Raw genomic sequence first — 22,053 nt, forward strand, 5'->3', positions numbered from 1 at the left:
AAGTGCTGGGGCGGTTTTGCCAAATACAATAACCTCTGTCTTATCCTCGTTGAGGTTGAGGAAATTGGCTGGCATCCATGCCTTGATGTCTGACATGCAGTCAAACAGAGGCTGGAGAGCAGCAGGGTCGTCGGCCTTGAAGGGGAGGTACAGCTGAACGTCGTCCGCATAGCAGTGGAAGGAGATATTATATTTATTTATAATATCTCCTCAAGGCAATAAGTGCAAGATGAACAGAATGGGGCCTAAGATGGAGCCTTGAGGCACACCACAGGAGAGTGGGGCTGCAGAAGAGGTGAAGTCTCCCAGCTGAACAGAGAAGCTCCTGTCAGTCAGGTAGGAACGGAAAAACTCCAGAACTGTACCTCTGATGCCTAGGTGTTCAAGGCGAGACAGAAGGACCCTGTGGTCCACTGAATCGAAGGCGGAGGTGAGATCTAGGAGCACCAGGACCACAGGGCTACCTGAGTCCGCAGCTAAGAGCTGGTCGTTAAGGACTCTCAGGAGGGCAGTCTCTGTGCTGTGGCCAGATCTGAAACCGGACTGGAATTTTTCAAAGCCGTTATTATCTGTTAGAAATGGTTGCAGCTGGGAGTATACTTCACGCTCCAGAACTTTGGAGAGGAAGGGCAGTTTGGAGATGGGCCTGAAGTTTGCAATGGAGGAGGGGTCGAGGTTGGGCTTTTTTAATAGAGGGTGCACCTTTTAGTAACGAACTATTTTAACAGTCAGACTCTAAGTCAACAAAACAAGGTTTCCTTTTTTACATGAACAATATACTAAATCAACCTCTCTTTATCATTATCTACGAAAAGTCGTAGCTTCCATTTGAATGCGAAGTGTGTTTGCAGCTTTTCAGATCCACATATTAAATCCCTGATTTTCTTTGTTTTCTAGTGCTGATGATGCCAAAGACGCCCCGTGGCTTCTGGACAGGTTCCTCTGCTCAGTGTTTGGACACAGTTTATAGAACAGATTTTTTTTTTTAATCTCTTTTCAACTATTCAAAGATGAAAAAACAAACCAAAGCTTCTGTATATCCTGTTTGTACACAGATGGAAAGTTTAGTTCCTGCACCAAAAAAGAGTTCAGGGTCAGTTATTTCCTGAGGAAATTCAATGCTTATGCTTCAAAAGGCCAGCAAAACTTCACTGCACCAGAAAGAAACCAAAGGGGCCTTCAATATCATAACAATGTGGGCTATCTCAAAACATACAATTACAAGACTGTCTTTGCAGCTCACATAAAAATAAATGAAGACACAAAAAGCAAACGGTTTCAAAATTTCATGAACCTTGAAATGGTGACACTGTGTTGAGTTTACAGACCTGCGCTTTTGTGAGTTAAACTGGACTGAATGATTGAACAGAGAAAACACGAGACTGTCAGTTTGAAACAGTAAAAATGAGCGAGTGGTTGTATTTAGTGGGGCTGCAAGATAATAATAAAACATGCACTGAATATAACAAAATAGCTTGTGATAAATAAACAATCACTTCAGTATATAATGCTGATGCCTCTGTTTGGGGATGTGCACTTCCAAATAACAGTGTTCTTTCTCCTTTTGGACCCAATCTTAACCACACACCATTAAGCTGTGGTTTATTTTTTTATAATCTCCTTTGCTTGTGAGATTCTCACTGGTTTCACAAACAGATGCTTTTGTTGCCAACATGCATGATGTCAATGTAGAAACAGTGAAGTGAAAAACCTTCATGGGTCAACAGTCTCCAGGACTGTATCTTACTGGACAGATTCATATGTTGAAACTGAGAACATGAATCTACAGTGTTTGAGAACATCATTTATGACAATCATAAATTTACAATGTTTGATGCATACTTAAAGAACTTTGACACTACTGTGTGTGTCATGGAATAAATTACATTTGTCTTTGTCTCACTGATTTAAGGAGTCTTGATAGATGGTGTACAGGATGATCTTATGGGTCAGGTCAGTGGTTAAGACTACAGTGGTACGGAATGTTCTTAAAATAGTTGTCAGTACATACACAATGGTAAATACTGTTGCATGTTCAAATATTTAAATTTCCTCCTACACTGATTCATTGTTAACTAGCCCATTCAGATATATAATGATAGTTACTGTGATGAAGAGTGAACCTTGCAACTTTAGCTACTGAAGACGTTTGTAACAAATAGCCTTTTTTGTTACTTACAAAAAAAGGCTGATGAACCCTGTTATAACTAAAGGAATATCTGATTGCAATCATTAGATCAACAAAAACATTGGATGTTTCAGGATTTACTTGATAAGTACAAAGTATCAAGAACAAAATATTTCATTTGAAGGCCTAAAAAGACAAACAAAAGAAGCAGTTTCATCATCCAAAAGTTAGGAAACAACAATAAATGATGCAACATGTGTATATACAGACATGTACAGTGTTAAATATCATAGCCAGGCCAAAACACTGATCGACTGACTCATTACAAAACAGACATTTCCACCTTAACATTGTAGAGTCCTTCATGTGACAATGTGGTTAGACTTACAGAATAACTTGAACACTGATTATTATTGCAGGTACTTGAGAAATTGTTCTCAGGATGAAAAGCATGCTTAAATAGAGCTCCCCTCAGTGAAACGTCTTCATTAAAATATGAGCATGTTGAGCTGGCTGCAAAACTCATACAGATGAGAACTCAGACTCTCTCTGCTTTATCCTCAGGTTATATGGCTTTAAAGCAATAAATATGAATACACATGACTTTGCATTAAATTTAACTAGGTTCAAGATAGAGCTGCAGTGTCAGGATCAGATGGGGCGCTGACACCGGCGGAGATGCCACAGTGCAAAATGCTGCTAAAAAGTTAGCAAAAGTAAGAATAAACATATTTAAAAAAAAAACACCAAACCTTTATTTTCTGGGTAAGATTCAAATGGCAGCAGGTAAGTGTGCTGTGGTGTTATAAATCCTTTACAGAAAAGCATTTTTGAATATTGCAAGTATAAACAGAGCAATTTTAAGCTGATGTTTCCGATGTATCTTTAAATTACCACAAAGCAAATAAACAAAATACTGCACAAATTCTGCCTGTATTCTCTGTCTGTCTTCATGCGCCCGCACGGTCGATCTTTCCCATGGCGGTGCGGGCTGGCTGACTCTTGTTGAGAGAACAGTGCGTTATCACTTGATTCCTTAGGTGGTGGTTTCATGCCTCAGCGTGGGGAAGTTCTCTGTCCGGCTGTGTTTTCCTGTGAAAATATATCAGCATAATGACAACAAGTCAGGAAAATAGGTCAATACAAACAAGCATGCACAGTCATGGTGGTCCTAATGTCAGTCCTTTACGAGCAGAGTATGGAGGCTGCACATAAGTTAATTGTGGGACTTTCATGCCTTGTGTGTGAGATTTAGCAACCCCATTGCACTTTGGTCTAAAAATAGAATTGTTTGAAGTGTTTAGTCTGGTCAGCTGATGAATTAGTTTGACTGTGAAAGAAAGATAAAGTTCGTTCATTAGAAGAGGGGATGCAGTGGCCGATAGGAGTAGATCCTCACAAAACCTTCAGGGGAAATTGTTATATGAATCTAAGTATATTTATACTATGCAGAAGGGAACATACTCATGCTTGGTGAGGGGGGCCTTGTCACAGGTGACCTCTGTGATTCGCCCAGCCTCCTTAGCGAGTGACCCCTGCATGCCGTCTCTCATGGTCGACACACCTTTCAGGTTCAGTTCTCTGCAGGCACATTGATTAGAATTGTTTCAGCCATGGCGATGGACCTCATTTTTGAGGCTGGCACAAGTTTCTGAACCTCTGCTCACCCTTTGTTGTTTCCCTCGCCTTCTTCGATATTTTTGATGCCTGGGACCTTCCGTCCAAAGAGTTTCACGGCAATGGACATGAGCAGGCCGCAGCGATTAGTGTAGCAGCAGGTGGCGTCCACCACCAGCAGGACCACCAGGAAGATCACCATGACGATGCCAACCACGCTGCCTTTGGTCATGCTGCGGCTGCTCACTGCCAAAGAAAGAAACAATCTTTGATCACCTCACTGAACATTGGGACATTTTTATTCTGGAAGCCAAAACACTGTTAGCGGTGAATCTTCTGTAATTCCTCAGATTACGAAAAACACTTGTGTTTGTCGGGTGTGCGAGTCTTCATACCTGACTGCTCTGCAATGGTAAAGTTGAATGAGGCAGGAAAAGAGGAACCATTAGCATTGACAGCTGTGACTTCCAGTTGGTAGTTGGACCCGAAAGCCAGATCTTCCAGTAATATGGAATCGGTGTCGGACGGCAGCTGCCTTTCTTTCCACTCTGCACCTTCCTTGTCCTGAGTCAAAAGGAAAAGAGGAAACAAATCGGTCAGTCGAGCACAATGAATCAAAAAAAAGATAACTCTGCGCAACTCTTTGACAACTCATGCCATCTCCCACCTGTCTATAGCGGATACTGAAGTGCTGCACAGGAGTTCCTCCATTATCAGTCTGCTTAAAAGGAACGGAGAACGAGTTGCTCTCTACTTTCATCTTATCTGACGACAAAACTGGACTGTCCGGTTCACCTGAGCAGGAAAAAGGAACAAAGATCATAATTCAACTGAATATGACTGCGATCAGGAACATTCGGCATCATTTCTCAGTTTCGGTGCTAAATTTGAACGGCTTACCTCCTTTGGACAGAGACACAATATGGTAGCCAGCACAAGTGAACATCGGGCAGCAGCAGACGATGTATTTGAGAAAACGAAGACATAAAGAAAAAAGATGAGCTTCACTTAATATATTCATCTGAATATCAAGACTAATTCAAATGTACAAAGCACTTTATACAATAAAGCTGAAATGCACATATGCAAAGACACGTTTTGTAGATAATCCACAGAACAAATGGTGTTTTCAATGTTGCATTTAATTATTTGTAAATAACTTCAGGTTAGAAACGTACGCATTCCCATGGTGCGCACGCTGTGATCATCTGAGAATGGTCCCAGTCCCACTGCATTCAAAGCAGCCAGGCGCACTGTGTACATTGTGTATGGCCGGAGGTTTGTGATAGCCAGCAAATCTGCACAAACAGATAAACAAAGAGTCCTTATAGCATATTTCGAGCGCCTCACTGTTGTCTTATTTCTTTGCTTTTCTATACAGTCTGTATACCTCCTATGCTTATGCTCTTGAACTTATTTCAAAATGTTAATTCTGAATGTTAATTTGTTACATTTACAACAAATTCAGAAATACCTCATAATTACAAATTGAATGAATGAATGAATTCTCAGGAAAAGGCTGATCTCCAGTGTTTTTTGGCAGCTGTCTCCATTGAAGCTGTCTGATGCCCCCCAGTGGTGATACATGATATGAAAGACACTGAGCTGTTGCTTTTGTGCCAGATGTCAGGCGCAGTGTGAGTGTGAAGTCTGAGACCTCTATCAAGATCAAGTATTTTACCTGAAGCTGGTACTGTGATCTCTTTCCACTGTTCTGTTGGGTTTTCTCTCCATTGCATCACATAACTTGTGATTGGTGTTCCTCCATTGATCGGTGGCATTTTGAGGGAAAAGAGGACTGAGGCCAGACCCGGAGAGGCGGTCACATAGTGAGGTGAATCAGGCTGAGCTGGGAATTAGATGGCAGGAAGGATTTTTATGAGTAAAGTGTAAATCTGTTTTTGTTTCCTCGTGTAGCCTGAATACAAAGAAATGAACGCTCACTGAATATTGCAACATCTCTCGATGCATTTCCTGTTGTGCTGACTGCCATGCAGGAGTATAATCCACCGTCGGAGGGCATCAGGTCGTCAATAGACATCACACCGTCCCGCACACGGACGCGGTCAGAAGACGAAGTCTAACAGAAAGGATGATTTTACACCAAATGAGGACAAATTTAAAGTCCAGCACATGCATAGTGTGTTTGAGTGTGAGTCTGCGTGCATGTAGGCTCATGAGACACTCTTACCAGTGTGCGTCCATTCTGCTTGTTGAGCCAGTGGAGCTGAGGCTGAGGATGTCCAGACACGTTGCAGGACACCGATACACGACCGCCCAGCGACACATGCTGCTGCTCAGTCGACACAAACACCTCTGGGGCCTCTGAAACCACAACAGGATGTCAGGAAGGATCAGATCAGAGTTTTACATAGAAAAACAAAACAAATGACCCAAAGTGGGGTAACATGCTGACATGAACAAATTCTAATGATTTAAACCAACCGAAGACATGGAGCATGATAGTGGCACTGCTCTCGGCGATCTTGTTGGTGGCCGTGCAGACGTACTCCCCGTAGTCGGCCCGAGCAACAGACTGTATGGTCAGCTGGCTGCGGTCCGAGTTGAACTGATGATGGGAGGGGTCGAATGTCACCGGCCTGGAAAATTTGAAAATAAAGAATAAAATTAAATATTGTTATTTAAATGGAAGTGGGATCATCTTTTCCAGTTTTCAGAGAGAAGGTGAAAAGAGGCCACCGGAGGAGGTAGGAAGAGAGTCAGACAGCGAGACGAGTGTATCCACAGGACATTAAGAAAGCTGATAAGCAAATATCTCGACCTCTGTTTTGGACACACACGTACTACTCCACCCACTGGCACACGGACAAAATGTCACGCTACATTGGTTACACGGTGGTTCGGTGACTTTAGGATAAACATCAACACAAACTGACCCAGATTTGCTGAGGCTGTAGTTTTTCTCAGCCAAAGAGGTAATTCATAAAATTATTGTGTTTTTGTTTTTCATTACAAAAATTTTGTTATGAAAAACAAGTGTTTTTTTTTAATCCAACCCAGTCTTTTTTTGACATGTTAATGTGTCAGAAAGGGAACAAACTCAGACACGATACTACGAACTGTGAACGCCTGGACTTACACGGTCCAGTTGATGTTGGGCTTTGGGTGACCGTCCACCAAACACAACAAAGAGACATTAGTCTCTGGTCCTGCGATCACTTTTTTCACCTCTTCTCTCAGATGCACAGTAGGAGGAGCTGCGGAAAGTCAGCATATGAGATGATGGGGCAAAATCATATTCAAGTGTAATATAGCTACACCATGATGAAAGTAATGATAATTTACCATTGACGACGACAGAAACTGTTAGTTCTTTAGAGATCTGCCTTCCTTTGATCTGGGCATGGCAATAATATGTCCCAGCATCCTCTCGTTTCACGTTTTCGATCAGCAGTGTGTTATCAGGCATTTGACGCATGTGTTTTCCCGCTGGAGCAGATGAGAAATGCAGAGACGGACAGAATACCATAAAGTCACTGATGAAGATAAAGGCAAGGAAAAACACTAAAAGACAAACATGTACCATTTCAGAGGAACGTTATTATAGCTGAACAATGAACTGATTATGGGAGCATTTCTCTAAGCATTATGCTGAATATGTTTACATGAGAACCACAGAGGTAATTCTTCCACCAAAACAAATATCACTTTCCTACTGCCTAATGAATTACAAATAATTATTACTGTAAAAAATAATGAGGTGTGGGTTAGATTGTAAATATTTCAGTATGAATAATAAAAAAAAATAATTAAGAATTTGACTGATGCAGAGCAGAGAGATTGGCTGATTGAAACTATGACATGTACTGCTTTTTAATTTTAAAAGAAAAAAAAAACTCATATTGAACAGAACTGAAACCATGTCTCAGTGCTCCAAAGTATTCCTTGGTTTTTCATATAGCAGTCGTGGGACAATTAATAGAACAGCCTTAGCTTAAATGAATTTCTTTAACGATCCACCCAGTCTGCATTGTCAAAATTTCACTGTTTGCCACGTCAACAAAGGTCTTAAGTTTATAAAATAAATAAATAAAATAAAATAAAATAAAATAAAATAAAATAAAATAAAATAAAATAAAATAAAATAAAATAAAATAAAATAAAATAAAATAAAATTACTGAAAACAGAGAATTTTCACCCTCATACCAGCAGAGGAAATTTCCTTCTCGTTTCTGATCCACCGAACATCCACTGCTGGCTGCCCCATCACCAGACACGGCACCACCCCCTCTGTGCCCTCCAGAAACTCATGATAGGTGGTGGTGGTTCCAAATGTCGGACCCTCTGACAAAAGGGGACACATGTCAGAATCCCTCAGTGTTGCAGCACGCCAGACGTAGCTTAGCTGGCAGTCTTCACTTACCATGAACATACAGCAATGTCTGAACTTCATCTTGGTGTCCGTTGTCGAACTCACACAGGCACGTATATCTGCCTGCATCTTGCATTGTGGCCTTCTTAATAATAATCTTGGAAGAGCCTTCATCCACCTTGTGGACAATTTCTTCATCATCCACGTCCTCCCCGTCCTTCTTCCAGGTTATATCTCCCTCTCCTCCAGCTGTGGCAGTGAGACAGGAGGTAAACATTTTATGAGGAACGGATTTTAAAAGTTTGATGGGATTAGGACAGAGGAAGCAGGTTCAGACAGGCTAATCTACTAATCATTAAATAAAGTATCAATGACCCACCTTTACACAACAATAAAATCTCCTCTCCAACGTGAAAATCTTGTTTGGTGTTGACAATGCTCATCTTGGCATCTGGAGAAGAAAGCAAGAATACGATTCAGTCATTCAAAATATTCAGTCAATCCTGATTCTAGAACAGACTTTCTGTCACTCATTGCAACTTTTTGGCTCACCAATCAAAGTTTAGCGAACTAAAGTTTTCACCTGCACTCACAAACTGAACCAGAAACAAAACATCTCTGTGGAAAAGTCTCAGATCAGTTTTTCCATTTTTTTTTCCTTTTTGGTTCACCAACTAGTCTTGGCAAACACAAAGCACGAATATCAAACAAATGTTAGAAGAGGACCAGGAAGGCAGTTGCTTGTCTTCAGGTCTCCGAAAAGTTCGACTCAGCAGAAAAGTGCATGTTTCTGTTGATACAGGGCTCCACCTTTTAAATTTTAGACAGAATCCATCACATTTCCTTGATTGCACTCACCAGGTTACGTGAGTTAACAGATTAAGCCTCTCAGATTATATAATTAAGGGTGTATTTCTGGCAAGTATCCTCAGTGAATGCCAACACATCTTACCTGAGCTGTACACCAGCAGCAGCAGCAGCAGCAACATTCTCACAATTAGGGCGGACTGGTTCATCATGATCACAGAACTGCAGGTTTCTGATCCTAAAACACTCAACGGTGCTCTATGGATAGAGCCTTATCTAAGCAAAGACACACAAAGATAAAAGTTTGCGACAAAAAACAAAATAAAAATCTGTCTCTCGGTGTCTCACAGATGTGTTGAGCCTCCTTGCCTCCTAATGGCAGACACAGGGTCTCTGTCAGAGGTTATATAGGGACAAACAATGAGATGAGAGGATATTAGAAGGGGTGGGGGAAATGAGAGAGAGAGAGAGAGAGAGAGAGAGAGAGAGAGAGAGAGAGAGAGAGAGAGAGAGAGAGAGAGAGAGGGGGCTCAAAACAACCCAAAGTTTGTCATTCATGGCAGAAATGGGAGGTGATGACTGCACGGCGTCAATATTCGTCCCTCTTACTTTCCCTAAATCCTTCAATCTCAACAGGTCAAAACTCAGTTTCTCAACTTTCCTTCACTTTTTAAGTAACTGTTTTATTTATTTTTTTAGTTATGTTGCTTCCTTTCTCTCTCTCTCTCTCTCTCTCTCTCTCTCTCTCTCGCTCTCTCGCTCACCTTCTCCACCCTGTTGTCCGTCTCTTTCTTCCAACAAGCTACCGGATGAATGGCGGGGGGGTAGGCAGCTCTCCCGGGACAGGACGGATGGAGAGAGATACTTTTATCACTCCATCAAGGTCATGTTCTTTACAAACATGCGCTAAACTGCACATACTGCACGCCAAAATGACCAGACCGCCACCGCTCAAGTGTCGCTGAAAGCTCACATCCTGTAGGATGCTGGAATCAGCGAACCTGAGAGATGCCCCCGCTCTGCCAAGGAAGCCTTCTCTCAACTTTCCCGAACAGCTTATATTCTGTGATTGCAAACATGGAAGAGTTTGATAGAGATAATTGTTGGCTCAGTAGTCTACATTTAATCATCTGAAGAGTTACGTCAAATAAAAGTGAACTTCAAAGGCACACCATGATTTTAACCACAGTTACTGAAACACAAATTGAAGACAACAGTTTGACGGCGTTTTTACAACGTGTCTGATCCCTGCCAGACAAGCACAGTAACACACATCACTGTGAAAGTAGGGAAGACATTCAGATATAGTGGCATTAAATAGAAATACAAGACAGATAAAGGTTTTCAGGATTATTTGATTTTAAAGACGTCTGCATTGCGAGCAGAGAATTGTAATTATATACTGTTAAAATGGGTTTTTATTTTCATTCTCTTTTCTTTGTGCTGCTCTCATTTGTTGCCATCTTCCAAAATAACCCAAACATTTAATATCTAACAGTTGTTTGATATTACTGTGTTTTTTAGATGACGGGCAGAAGTCAAATGTTTGACTTTCTGTTGAGTCTTGTCTGTGGTTGGACATTCATGAACCGCCACACAAGGATGTATTTCTCTGCAAACTACTGAGCCACATTGTGAATTGTCAGATCAGCCTGCGATCAGATTTTTCCACTTTGATTTTGATTCTACATCCATTTTCTCAAAGAGTTATCCTATATACTCAATAAAACATTTTACCTTTACCTGAGTAAAGCCGTCTTAGTTTGAAATTGTTATTTTATCAAGCTTTGAACAATAATGGCTTTGCTGAGCGAACAGATCCTGATGAGACAGGATAAAAAGATGCTTGGTGTTTAAATCATGTCATGATTTTCTTTGCTTCCTGTCAAAAAGATAATTGTGTTGTTCTCATTGACGTACTGAATGATCACACAGGGTTCCCCGCAAAACACTTGACGTAACTTTTGGTGAAGCATGAAAAATGATCGATGCTTCTAACTTCAAGGTGCCTGAGATAAACGATTTCAGTCTAATGACCTTCTGCGACCGTAGCACCCCAAGCCGTGCACACACCCTTTACGTCACCGCTCTTTCATCTGTGTGGCGTTACTGCTTGACTGGCAGTCCAGTTGGTTCCTCTGGGTCCAATCACTTCCATTGGGCAACAGCCAGCCTGCCACTCCTTCTTTTCCCGTTGATAGCCTATCAGTGTCTCCACACCAACATCAAGCCAGCCAACCAAAGGTCTGCCAGTCTGAAGGGGCCACCTATCAGGTTGATTATCAGGAGGTGTTATTATGGCTCATTAAAATGGAGTGTGCACATAATGAGGGCCATTAACGAGGGTGGACTCACACTGACAGCTTCTCTCCATCACATTCCTCCCAGCTGTGTTTTTAACTCACCCAATCTGAACTGACAAGACTTATTTTGATATTACAGTTGCAACGTAAAGGTGAACACTATATATATATATATATATATATATATATATATATATATATATATATATATATATATATATTATTTTAATGCTGTTAGACTTCTTATCAGTCTAACAGAGTTCTTACCACTTTGTTAAAATACCTCCATCAAAAACAAAAGCACCTCGGACCACTAGAAGGTTCAGCCTTTGGACTAGAAGAGACGCGTCCTAAAAATTCCCTTGAATTGAGATGCAAGTGAGAAGAACGAGAAGATAACTGTCTTTTCAGGACCTGACGCTTGGTTTCATGGTGTTACAGTGACTCAGTGAGTGTAGGAACTATGACTATGTGAATGTGCGTAACAAGGTTGTTTTGAAGTTGTGGATTTTTGGCACCTCGGTGACAATAAATCTAAATATTTCAAAGTAGAATACTTACTTTACACTAAGATATGGTGAAATAAAACGAGTCCAAACTACCCGATTAGGCACCGTACTGTAACTTCTTTAGTAAATAGAGAAAAGTAAATTAAGAGTTTAACACATAAACCCAAATATACAAGATCAAGAAACTTTTCTATATGCAGATGACACATGTTCGCATAAACAGTGTTTTCATGTTGCCTTTCCAGCATGAAATTGTTAAGTTATTCACTTTCTGACACAGCTTTTGCACAAAAACAGTTTTAGTAAATATGTTTGACATCAATCTTTATCAAATCCATCTTTGAAAAAAAGCAACAAAAAGTGTTTTACAGCATCAAACAACATAAAAAAACATAAAAGAAGAAATTCCGTCCCTCCCACTTTCCGTATATACACACAATTACACTTGAAGTCAGCAAATTCTATCTTTGATTTTCTTTTTGTCAACTACACAAAGCCAGCAGGAGTCCAAACATCCATCCATCCGTCCATCCATCCATCCATCCATGCAGACATACAGTACAAACATAAATGCACAACACAAATCTGTATTTTCTTCTGTCAGCAGTGAAAAGATAATACCAGAAACAAATGTAAAATGCAAACAAAATACACAACACTATGAACACTGTGAATTATACAAAAACTTAATCAAAGGAAATCTCAGTCACTTTTTCAGTGATATAAAACCAAATATCTCTATTTGCTTCTGTTGTTTTTGAAATTTAAATCTACTGCGGGATCTGAACTGAATGAAATCTGCAGTGTCTGAAGCCAGTATGCTGTGTTGTGTATTGCATTTTAGTGACTGATAGGCGAGATTACACTGACGCTTTCAGTAACAGCTGGAGATCAGCTGAAGACTTGAGGCTGAGACAAGCAGGAAGGAGGGAGAGACAGAGACCGACTGTCGTGAGACGGGACGGCACACCCTCGCCTCCCTCTGTGCGCGACCCGAGTGTGTACTCACTTGTCCTCAAGTCACTTTTCTGTACAGATAAGCAGGACTCCTGGTTTATTTGACTGAATCTTCAGTAAACAGTCCTGTCTAAAGATGTCGTATTCTATTTATTCCTTACATTTTCCTGTTTGAATTGAACAGTTGTTATATTTGGAAGATGAGGACCCTGCTGTCTGTCAGAAATAGATGGAAAAAGAGTTGTTTAACACACTTTTAAAGTGTGGGTTTAAAGATATGATATGATATAAAATATATATATACTTTAAGGACATATCGTTCCAATTATGTGAGAAAGTTGCAAGTATATGTCATTTAAATGTCAGAAAAAAAATGTTGAAAATACTAGAAACAATGAACTAGTTGTGTTTATTAAGTGAAATACTGATGAAATAAAGGGAAAGTTTTAATGGGTGAAGCAGGTCTTGATCCATGAACCTGCTGTAATGTAGCCACCATTTAATTTGAGCGGAACAGAAAAATAGAGGTCCTACAGTTTGACTTTAGAGAGAACAACCAGTGATCAGCTACGTGTGTGCGTGGCTTGTTTTTATGTAACTGCATATGTGTGTGATGGCTTCATAAATCAGAAAACAGAATCACCAAATCAGCCGTGTTTCTTGTCCCCCAACTGTCATCAGTCCTAATGGATGTCAATCAGTCCTTGTGTGGACTTTATCACTCAAACATATTGTGAAAATTATTCGGCTGAGTAACTCATTAACTGCACTGAATAACCAGGTGTTTGAAAGATCAATGTCTTCAGCGGGACACGTCCGATATCAGCGTTAACAGTGGAAGATAAAGAAGTCACAGGCAGTCTAGGAAAAAAAAGAAGAAATTCAGCCAACAAAAGCAGCTTTAAACAGCTTGCAGGTCTTAATGTGAGTATGTGACAAAATACTAAATGAACAATCTTAGTCTAAGTGGTCTAAATATTAAAGCGAGGCACCAGCAGCAGTCTTAATTTCAATCATTTTGTTTCCACCCCTGTCATCACCTCAGCTGAAATCTAGTATAGTGTGCAATTTGAACACTAATTCATAATGACTCTGAAAACACACTTTTAACATTTTTCAGTGTTTGAGTTGATCGGGAAGCGGCACTGCGGCCTGTTTACCATTTTAAAGTCATTAGCGTGGGTGCTCACGTCTGTAACATAATCACTATCACCAAAATAACAATGAATTGGACTCTAAACAAAAAGCACACTTCCTTCCTCTTCTATTCTTTCTATTGTTAGCAACGTGAAAGTGACAGCAATTCAGGTTGTTGCTATATTTATCCTGCTTCTATTTAATCGCAGAGAAGACAGCGGGAGAGTCACCCTGAGGTCATCCAGACCTGTTTATGCCAATCATTGTTGTCACATAAATAACTAATAAACAGTGCACTGCGCTGTCCCTCCTGTACACCGCATTGTCTGAATAGTATCTCGGAATAGTCCAGGATTTTGTCTGACCCTTGTACCTTCACATTTTTTGGGCAATGATGGGAGTTACCCCACCATTTCCTGCTCGGGGGTCGTATCTTCCAGGCATCTTGTGCCACGCAGGAAGCTTGTGGTGGATTTACAGACGAATCTGACAGGTGGCCTTTTGATGTGAGGCTGTTTTGTTAGGAATTTCTCTGAACAGCTGTGATTTCCTGGTTGGGGACATCACATCTCATTTTAAATCATGGGAACCCCATCACAATAAGCTGAGGTAACATTTAAAAAAACCAAAAAATAAGACGGTGAAGGAACAAAGTTTAGTGTGATCTAAGAGGCCGTTAGCCAGCTGAAGTCATGTCGCCTCATCAAACAGCTGCGCAGTCTAAACAATCCAGAGCGCCGCCATTAAATCTCTCAGCAGATCTTTCATCTGAACATCGAAGACATCCAAACCCACTCTGGCAGATCCAGCTGCAGACGGGCCGGTAATGGGACAAAAATACAGCCAGCGACACTGGAGTGCGCCAACCACCAGGAAGAATGGTAATCTGCTTCCTCTGTCATTTGGAGCCGTTTTCTGCTAAATTATCCAAAAAATATGCAGACTACTGAGCATTTCAGGTCTAAAAAGTAGAAAAATGTCAAAATCAGTGAACAAACTAATCTCCCTCAGTCATTCAGTTGATCATCGGTCATCTAAAGTCACTCTGCTTGATCTAAGGGGGTCTGCCAATGTTTGCGTGTCACAACAATTCAAAATACAATCAGCAAAAACAATAGAAGGAAGACAGATGGTAGACTGTCCCGTCCAGAATTAAGCATCTTTGCACATGTGCTTTGACGGGTCGTCTGTTTGATGTAGACGGACGTGGACAGCATCGGTATTTACTCACCTGTTGGGTTCACGTCTCGTTTCTTATATGTAGAAAGTTTTCTGGATGAATTTATCCATCCATCAATCATCTATGCTGCTTTGTCCAATTCAGGGCCATGGGAGGAATGAAGAGTAACCGGAGACAACCTGCTGTGAACACACACAGGGAGAACATTGAAACTCCACAGACATAACCTGCACTGAACCTGATGACCGTCTCACTCCGAAGCGAGCCGAACCACCGCACTGTGTGGACACTGGTGAAGACAGTCTGGACCTTTTGACTGAGGGGAAATTACCCCTGTGCTTTGTTGATCAGACAAGATTGAAATAAAGGTTATTTTTTCCACCATACTTCAGTACATTCAGTAATACAGCACGGTGCAGAAATAACCACTGCCATTCAGAACTGAAGAGGACACTGTTGACCCCATCCCACCGCAGAAAGACAAACACAATACTGCACCAAAACGGAGCCCTGTTTATTTTACTAATAGATTATTTTTGCATGAATGAATGCGTCCATGTGCAAACAGAGCAACAGACTGCAGCTGCTCTGCCATCAGCCCATGTTTTACTGCAGCTTCCGTGAAGGATGTTTTCATCCAAACACATGCGACCAGTCGTGGAGCGCTGAGATTATTCTAAAGAATCTTTATGTAATCGGGAACAATTTGTGAGTACACAATGATTTATACTGATGCTGGTGTTTTTTTTTTTGTTTTGTTTTTTTACATCTACTGGATATTTAAACATTTACATGAGAGTATTCAGTAACGCTGCTAATAGCTTCACTGATGTGGGGTCAGCTCTGAGCCAAGCAGTGCTGGGAAGCCCCTGTGTATCCTCACACTCCAGCTTTACTGTAAGCTGTGTGTAGGGGTATTTATCAGGTCTTATCTCAGCTCCTGCTGTTGACTGAGGCCCTTTATTTTGTTTGACTGTTGAAATGATGAAGGAAAAAGTGAATAGATACGGTAAAACCTCATTAAAACACACACACATACAAATCAAATAAACAACACTGTTCACACTTTAAATGTGTGTCCACAACAACATACACTTTGTTTTGTGTTTTATATATAAAAAAATGATTCTAATGCCTTCTTTGTGAGTTGAATTATTTTCTTTGCCTGTCAGAGCCATACATAAGAATCTAACCTTTGCACATGTGCCTGATAATAATGCAGCCATGTTTATTTAAATCAATATGTAAGCAGAGCATCATTTCAGAAAAGGATTTTATTAGTTAATATTCTGAAGCCATACAGAGATGAAGTGGGGCGTGATCGGAGGGTATTGCTGATTGTTTTTGTTATTGTTGCTCTGGGAAGTAACAAGAAGAAAAACCTGAGAGCACTAGTTGAAATAGTGGGATTTCTCTAATAATAATAAAACATCTGCCATGTATCTTCTTCTTTTGGATTTCCTCTAACGCAGATGGATTACTTGAGCCCAGTCCCAGTGACCCCCGGGTGCTGCGGCCCCCTGGGTGCTCCCGCCAGTCTGACCGTATGTGACCTGCAGCAGGTCAAACCTACGTGACTGTTGTGTCGCAGTCTCGTTCTGGGTTTTCTGTATGTTTATTTTTGTTAAGTCTGTTTTGGGCCTCCTTGACGACATCCTCTTACGTTTCTTAGAGCTGGTTCTACCGTCACCGCTCTCGCTCCCCCCATAACACATCCACCCACTCCTCGGCATGTATACAGTGTCATGCACACAGGAAGAGCAGCGTGCCGCGGGAACAATAGAGAGGCATCCCGACTGCAGCCAGGAGACACGCCGCAGACGAAGCAGACGCGCACCGATGAGACATTAGGTCATTTTTTTTGTCATCTGAAATATATGAAATATAAATTTAGCCACTCTCTTCTGTTTGTGTCAATACTCATGATGTGTTTTCTAAGAATCCTAATTTCCTCAGATCAAAAATAAGCCCAGCAGGTGAATAATGGCCTGTAATGTTCTCCCCGGCCCTTTGCCTGAGGCATTTCAACTGGCCCACATCCTCCTCCCTTCCAGGCTCCCTGTCTCTGTCTCTGTCTCTACGTGACCGGCCCAGGGTCTGTCAGTGCCAGTGGAGGCCGCCGCGGCAGCAGATAACGCTAACTAGCTTCCTGCCATTACGGCTAATTGCCCCACGGCCAGGAACTCTGCAGACACCCTGGGTGGAGCGTGACTGAAAAGTGTGTGTGCCTGTGTGTGTGTGTCTGAGAAATGCAAGTCATTCACATATCCACGGAGGCTGGCTACTTGTTTGTGTGTCTGTTATTGACCACGGTGTTCTCTGTCCTGAGGTTATGTGCTGCTTTTGATGGAGATTCGAAGCATGGAGGATGACACAGACAGAAATATTATGCTGTCAGTGTAATTATATGTGTGCATGCTGTGAGAGGAGAAGAAATCTAGATGGACTTCTCAGAACTGGCTACTAAGCGTAATTGCAGTAATGGCTCAAGTCAAGGGAAGAAAAGACACTTCAAATACAAACATGCAGCAGTGATCAAAAACCCAGAAATCAGAGCATCAGCGAAAAATTACACTGAAAAAGGTTGTGCATACTCTCTAAAAGATGAGAAACACAACAACCATGAGTCGCGGTGATGCCATGTGCTGTATATAAGAGGCACGGTGCAGCGACGGTTCATCTGTCTTCCTGATGACTTCCCCGTGTCATACAGAAGGAGAGGGGAGGATGTTTAGATGCCGCGCTGTATGTTATCACGGGTTCATCTGCAGATGTCTGGGGTTGGCGATATGACCCTGGGGAGGGTGCATGTGTCTAATACATGCAGCTACGCTAATGACGCAGCAGCTTAATGGACAAGCCGCCCAGCTTCAGGAAATGCGTGTGCACTCGCAAATTTCATAATTTTCAGGCATTTTTGCTCTTATGAGGGGGATGTTTTGCAAGGAAAACAAAGGGCTGCAGGTTATGCTCAGGATAAGAGATTGAGTATTAAAGCATCACCTCCTGACCAATCAGTTCTCTTGGAAAATGGCGAGCCCATTCTCAGAGGGCCCTGTCAACGTTGGTACGCAGATTGTGAGACGAGCACTTAGAAGAGAAAGTTACTATGGATGGATGTAATTCTTTTAAGGTACAGACTTTCATGAGATGGGTAAGAAACAAAAACAAAATCAAATAAATGCTGTTTATTTCATCCACACAACAGAGACGGAGTGAAGAAATAAAGTCTTGGCACTCATGACTTTGAAGGATGTTTTTGCTCTTGACTTGTTGCCATGTTCATTTAACTCCATGAGGGGTGCATCTGCAATAAAGAGGTTAATAATAAAGGTCGCACAGCTACAGAAACACAAATTTATGAAAGGCATTTGTGCCCTCAAAGTGAGGAATTCATATTCCAACACAAAACGTGCTGAGCCTCAAAAGAATCAATGGAAAATATAAACTAAAGAAAGGACACTGAGGAGGGCACTGAAACATCAATGCCGTAATGAATATATTTGTATATCATTAAGTTAGGCATTAACAGAGTTGGCACTTTTCTGGTAGCATTTCAGAATGGTGATCTTTTAAACTTCTGGATGTCAGATTCCTTTTGTTTCTAGTATGTGTGCAAAACTACAACTATAGCGTTACGTTTATGAAAGTATTGTTACTAGTTTCGCCGTCTTTTCTGTGATCCCTTTGAATCAAGACAAAGCTGACGAATACAAAGAAATAGTAAGAGATTACATATCAGCGCACACAAGTTAATTTTGTCGGGTGAAAAGAAAAAAGAACGGTTCCCAGAACAGGTGTGGAAAAGGACACAGATTTGCACTAAGTCAGTGGTTTTCAAATTGTGACTTGGTCGAAAAGTGCAAACAAGAAAATTTGAGGCTCGGGATGCCTTTTCAAAATATCACTTTCTTTCCCTTTAATCTTTAAAAGGGAATCATGATTTCAAAAATATCAGCAGAGGATAAAAGCGTTGTTTAATTCACGAGAAGTGAAGGAGCTCATCCTCCCACGCTATGAACACCCCTGATATCTGATGATTCCAGTGGCGACTTCATCACAAATCCTTTGCTTGCCTGGACTGAAGTTTCATGGGATAAATGTGAAGATCGCTCTCGGCGGTGGGACGTCTGATAGTTAGAAACTTTAACAAGATTACAGGATCTTCTGAGGATGTATTGGCTATCTTCTGTAGGGTGTGTGTGTGTGTGTGTGTGTGTGTGTGTGTGTGTGTGTGTGTGTGTGTGTGTGTGTGTGTGTGTGTGTGTGTGTGTGTGTGTGTGTGTGTGCGTGTTGATCAGAGGAGGGCATCAAAGCTGACCAGCATCCTGTGGGCAGCCCAGGGCAGGACCAGTGGGCACAAGGCGGCAGCGAGGTGGGTGTCCTGGAGCCCATCGTCTGCCTTCTCACACACACACACACACACACGCACACACACACGCACACGCCTAAACCCCTCCTTGGGCACAAAAGGCCACTGTGTAATTGTAGTAGTGTCAGCGCTCAGGGGAGAGACACACACAAGCACATGCACACAAACAAACACGTGCACACTCAGAGGAGCTGCTCTACTAACCGCTTTAAATTTAGATTGGATCTAACAGACGCTACTTTACTGCAAACAACTTCTGAATTATAAAGCAGTACTAAACTAAAGTGTGTCAGCACTGTTGTATAAGCACAAATTAGCAGGTAGGTTTTTTTTTAATCAAATTAACCGTACAAAAAAATTTTCTTTATTCTGATTTTAAAAGTTATCTTCACAGAGCACGATGTCTCTGATACCTAAGAATAGAGAACATTTTTAGAAAGTATGTTTTTTTACCTTAGATATTCAGTATCTCTGAATATCAGACGGTACCTGATACAGACACGGTGTTATTTGTTTGCTGATATTCATTATTTTTTCATGATTTTCTTTGGATTTTACTTATTTAGCATAATTTTTACATCAGTAATCTGAACACACTACATGACTCGTCACATTTATCCAGTTACTGACATGATCAGACACTATTAATGACAGCTGCTTTGTAAGTTGCTCGTCCACCACTGGATCACTATTTTGCCCGAGAGCACTTCGGCATAAGGATAGAGGAAAATCAGGGATTGAGCTGCCAACATTGGGATTACCAGCTATGGTACAACAAAAACTAAAGCGACTTCAATGTCAGAGTATTAACGAGAAGCTGAAATCCAAAGAATCTAAATTCTTCACAAGGGTTTGTAGGCCTGTAAGAAAATGAGAGCTGTGTCAACGGGGTACATGTTGCAAACTTCCAGAATAATTGCAGCTGCATGATTCACATCAATGACAACAGATACAGACAGTCATATTTGTGAAGAGGCTCGGCTATTTTAAACTATTTATGTGGGTTCAAATCTGATCTATTTAAACTGGCAGCATCATTGAAAACCATTAACACGATGCAGCGTTCAAGAGTGTATGTATCCCATGCTTGTGTGCATGTCTGTGTCCTGGAGTTAACACCAGTCCCATTCATGGTGGAAAAAATGTTGGATGTTAATGTTTTGTTAGATTCTCCTCAATTTGCAAAGTTAAAGATGTGTTCTTCTTTTATCAACAATAGATTGCTTTGTTTAATGAAAGTAATCAGATTTACAATTATGAAACAAACCTCCAGGAGGAGGCAGTTGCTGACCGGACACAGCAGCTTATCAAACCCAAGTGACATTAAGGAAAAAAAATAAAGTGTTTCTCCCAAGGCAAGTGTTTTTTATTGTTCTTGTTTTTTTTTTTTTTTAATGCAGCCTCTGTGGTTTTCTGTACACACACAGCTGTGACTCAAGGCTTAAGAGTGTGTATATGAGTGTGACTCTTTGCATGTCATAGTAAAACTGGTTCTTCAAAAATAATCAAACATGAATGTGGTTTCCTGTACTGCTTTCATCCTCTAAATATGTGATATGCAATGCGTTTAATTTAATTTTTGAGCTATCTGTACTAGTTTTTCTTTTTTAGAAATTCTAACTTTTTACATTTGGCTACTTATACCTGTACCTTCTCCTCCGTACATTGTTTAAACAAACTTGTATAATGAGGATGATGATGATGATGATGATGAAGAAATCTGGTTTCACTCTTAAAACTATAAACTCGATGATTTGCGTCATTAAGTAAGGAAGGGCATTGTGGCGCATACACGGTAAAAAAAAAAAACACAAATACACACTGCAGTGTGCAAATAGGCACATATGTATGTAAATATGACGATTGTATTATGCATTATTGTGTCCGTAAAACAAAACTTGTGTTTTTATTCCAGACAGAGTTTTTGCACACTTCCACGATGGAAACGTCCCATCTCTTCAGTTCACACGCCACAGCGCTGTGACGCTGTCTGTAACTGCAGATTCAACAAAGGTTTTTTTTTGTTCGAAGTAGCGGATGTCGTGGGGAAATAAAATATCCTGAAAATTACCACATTCTCATCAAATTATGAGTCAAAAAAGGAAAAAGTCGAGCCAGCCAGGAGTCGAACCTAGAATCTTCTGATCCGTAGTCAGACGCGTTATCCATTGCGCCACTGGCCCGATGATACCAATGCCTTGCTAAATTTTTCTTGAAAAAATGCATTACACCGCGTATTACTGAACCAAATAGGGTTCATTTTTGAATGACTGACTGACTGACATATACTGACACGAAATCTTCAAAAAGTATCAAACTTATTTACCGCAACTGACTGCAGACTGTCGCTCTAATCATGCATGCGTCGAGTAATATTCTGCTCTACACTGCTAAACACTCCTCGGCGCATTCTACGGCTGTTTTTTGTTTGCTTGTTTGTTTTGCTTTGTGAGAAAAGTGAGTTTACCTTGAGGCAACCGAGACATGTGTCCAAACAACGTTGCAACAAACATCAACCACTCGTGACTCCAGCGGGTCGCGTGAGCAGCAGCTGGCGGCTGTATGGTGGACCTGCAGCGCCTCCTCTCGTGCGAACACTGGCATTACACAAATCATCACATTACTGGAGATTTAAATGATAATAATATATTGGTGAGTTTTTTTAAATGACACATTAAACACTACTACATGAATCGTGCTATATACTTT

At 41.0% G+C, this 22,053-nt stretch overlaps 1 protein-coding gene and 1 non-coding gene across 2 annotated transcripts; both read right to left on the bottom strand.

Annotated features, from left to right (window-relative positions):
* Window positions 1-2,249: 2,249 nt before the first annotated feature.
* ncam3 (neural cell adhesion molecule 3) lies at window positions 2,250-9,277 on the bottom strand. The gene is made up of 16 exons (XM_030102745.1): window positions 9,032-9,277; window positions 8,459-8,530; window positions 8,131-8,328; window positions 7,914-8,051; window positions 7,052-7,195; window positions 6,846-6,963; window positions 6,191-6,345; window positions 5,937-6,070; window positions 5,690-5,825; window positions 5,427-5,594; window positions 4,923-5,043; window positions 4,413-4,542; window positions 4,141-4,309; window positions 3,796-3,991; window positions 3,593-3,709; window positions 2,250-3,220 (listed from the first exon to the last, which is right to left on the bottom strand). The coding sequence occupies exons 1-16, from the start codon at window positions 9,096-9,098 to the stop codon at window positions 3,178-3,180; spliced, it is 2,106 nt and encodes a 701-aa protein (XP_029958605.1). The 5' UTR covers window positions 9,099-9,277; the 3' UTR covers window positions 2,250-3,177.
* A 12,177-nt stretch (window positions 9,278-21,454) lies between these two features.
* trnar-acg (transfer RNA arginine (anticodon ACG)) lies at window positions 21,455-21,527 on the bottom strand. Its single transcript has one exon. It is a non-coding gene; the product is annotated as a tRNA-Arg (tRNA).
* Window positions 21,528-22,053: the final 526 nt, after the last annotated feature.

This window comes from Salarias fasciatus, chromosome 11 (genome assembly GCF_902148845.1).
Source record: "Salarias fasciatus chromosome 11, fSalaFa1.1, whole genome shotgun sequence".
Taxonomy (NCBI): domain Eukaryota; kingdom Metazoa; phylum Chordata; class Actinopteri; order Blenniiformes; family Blenniidae; genus Salarias; species Salarias fasciatus.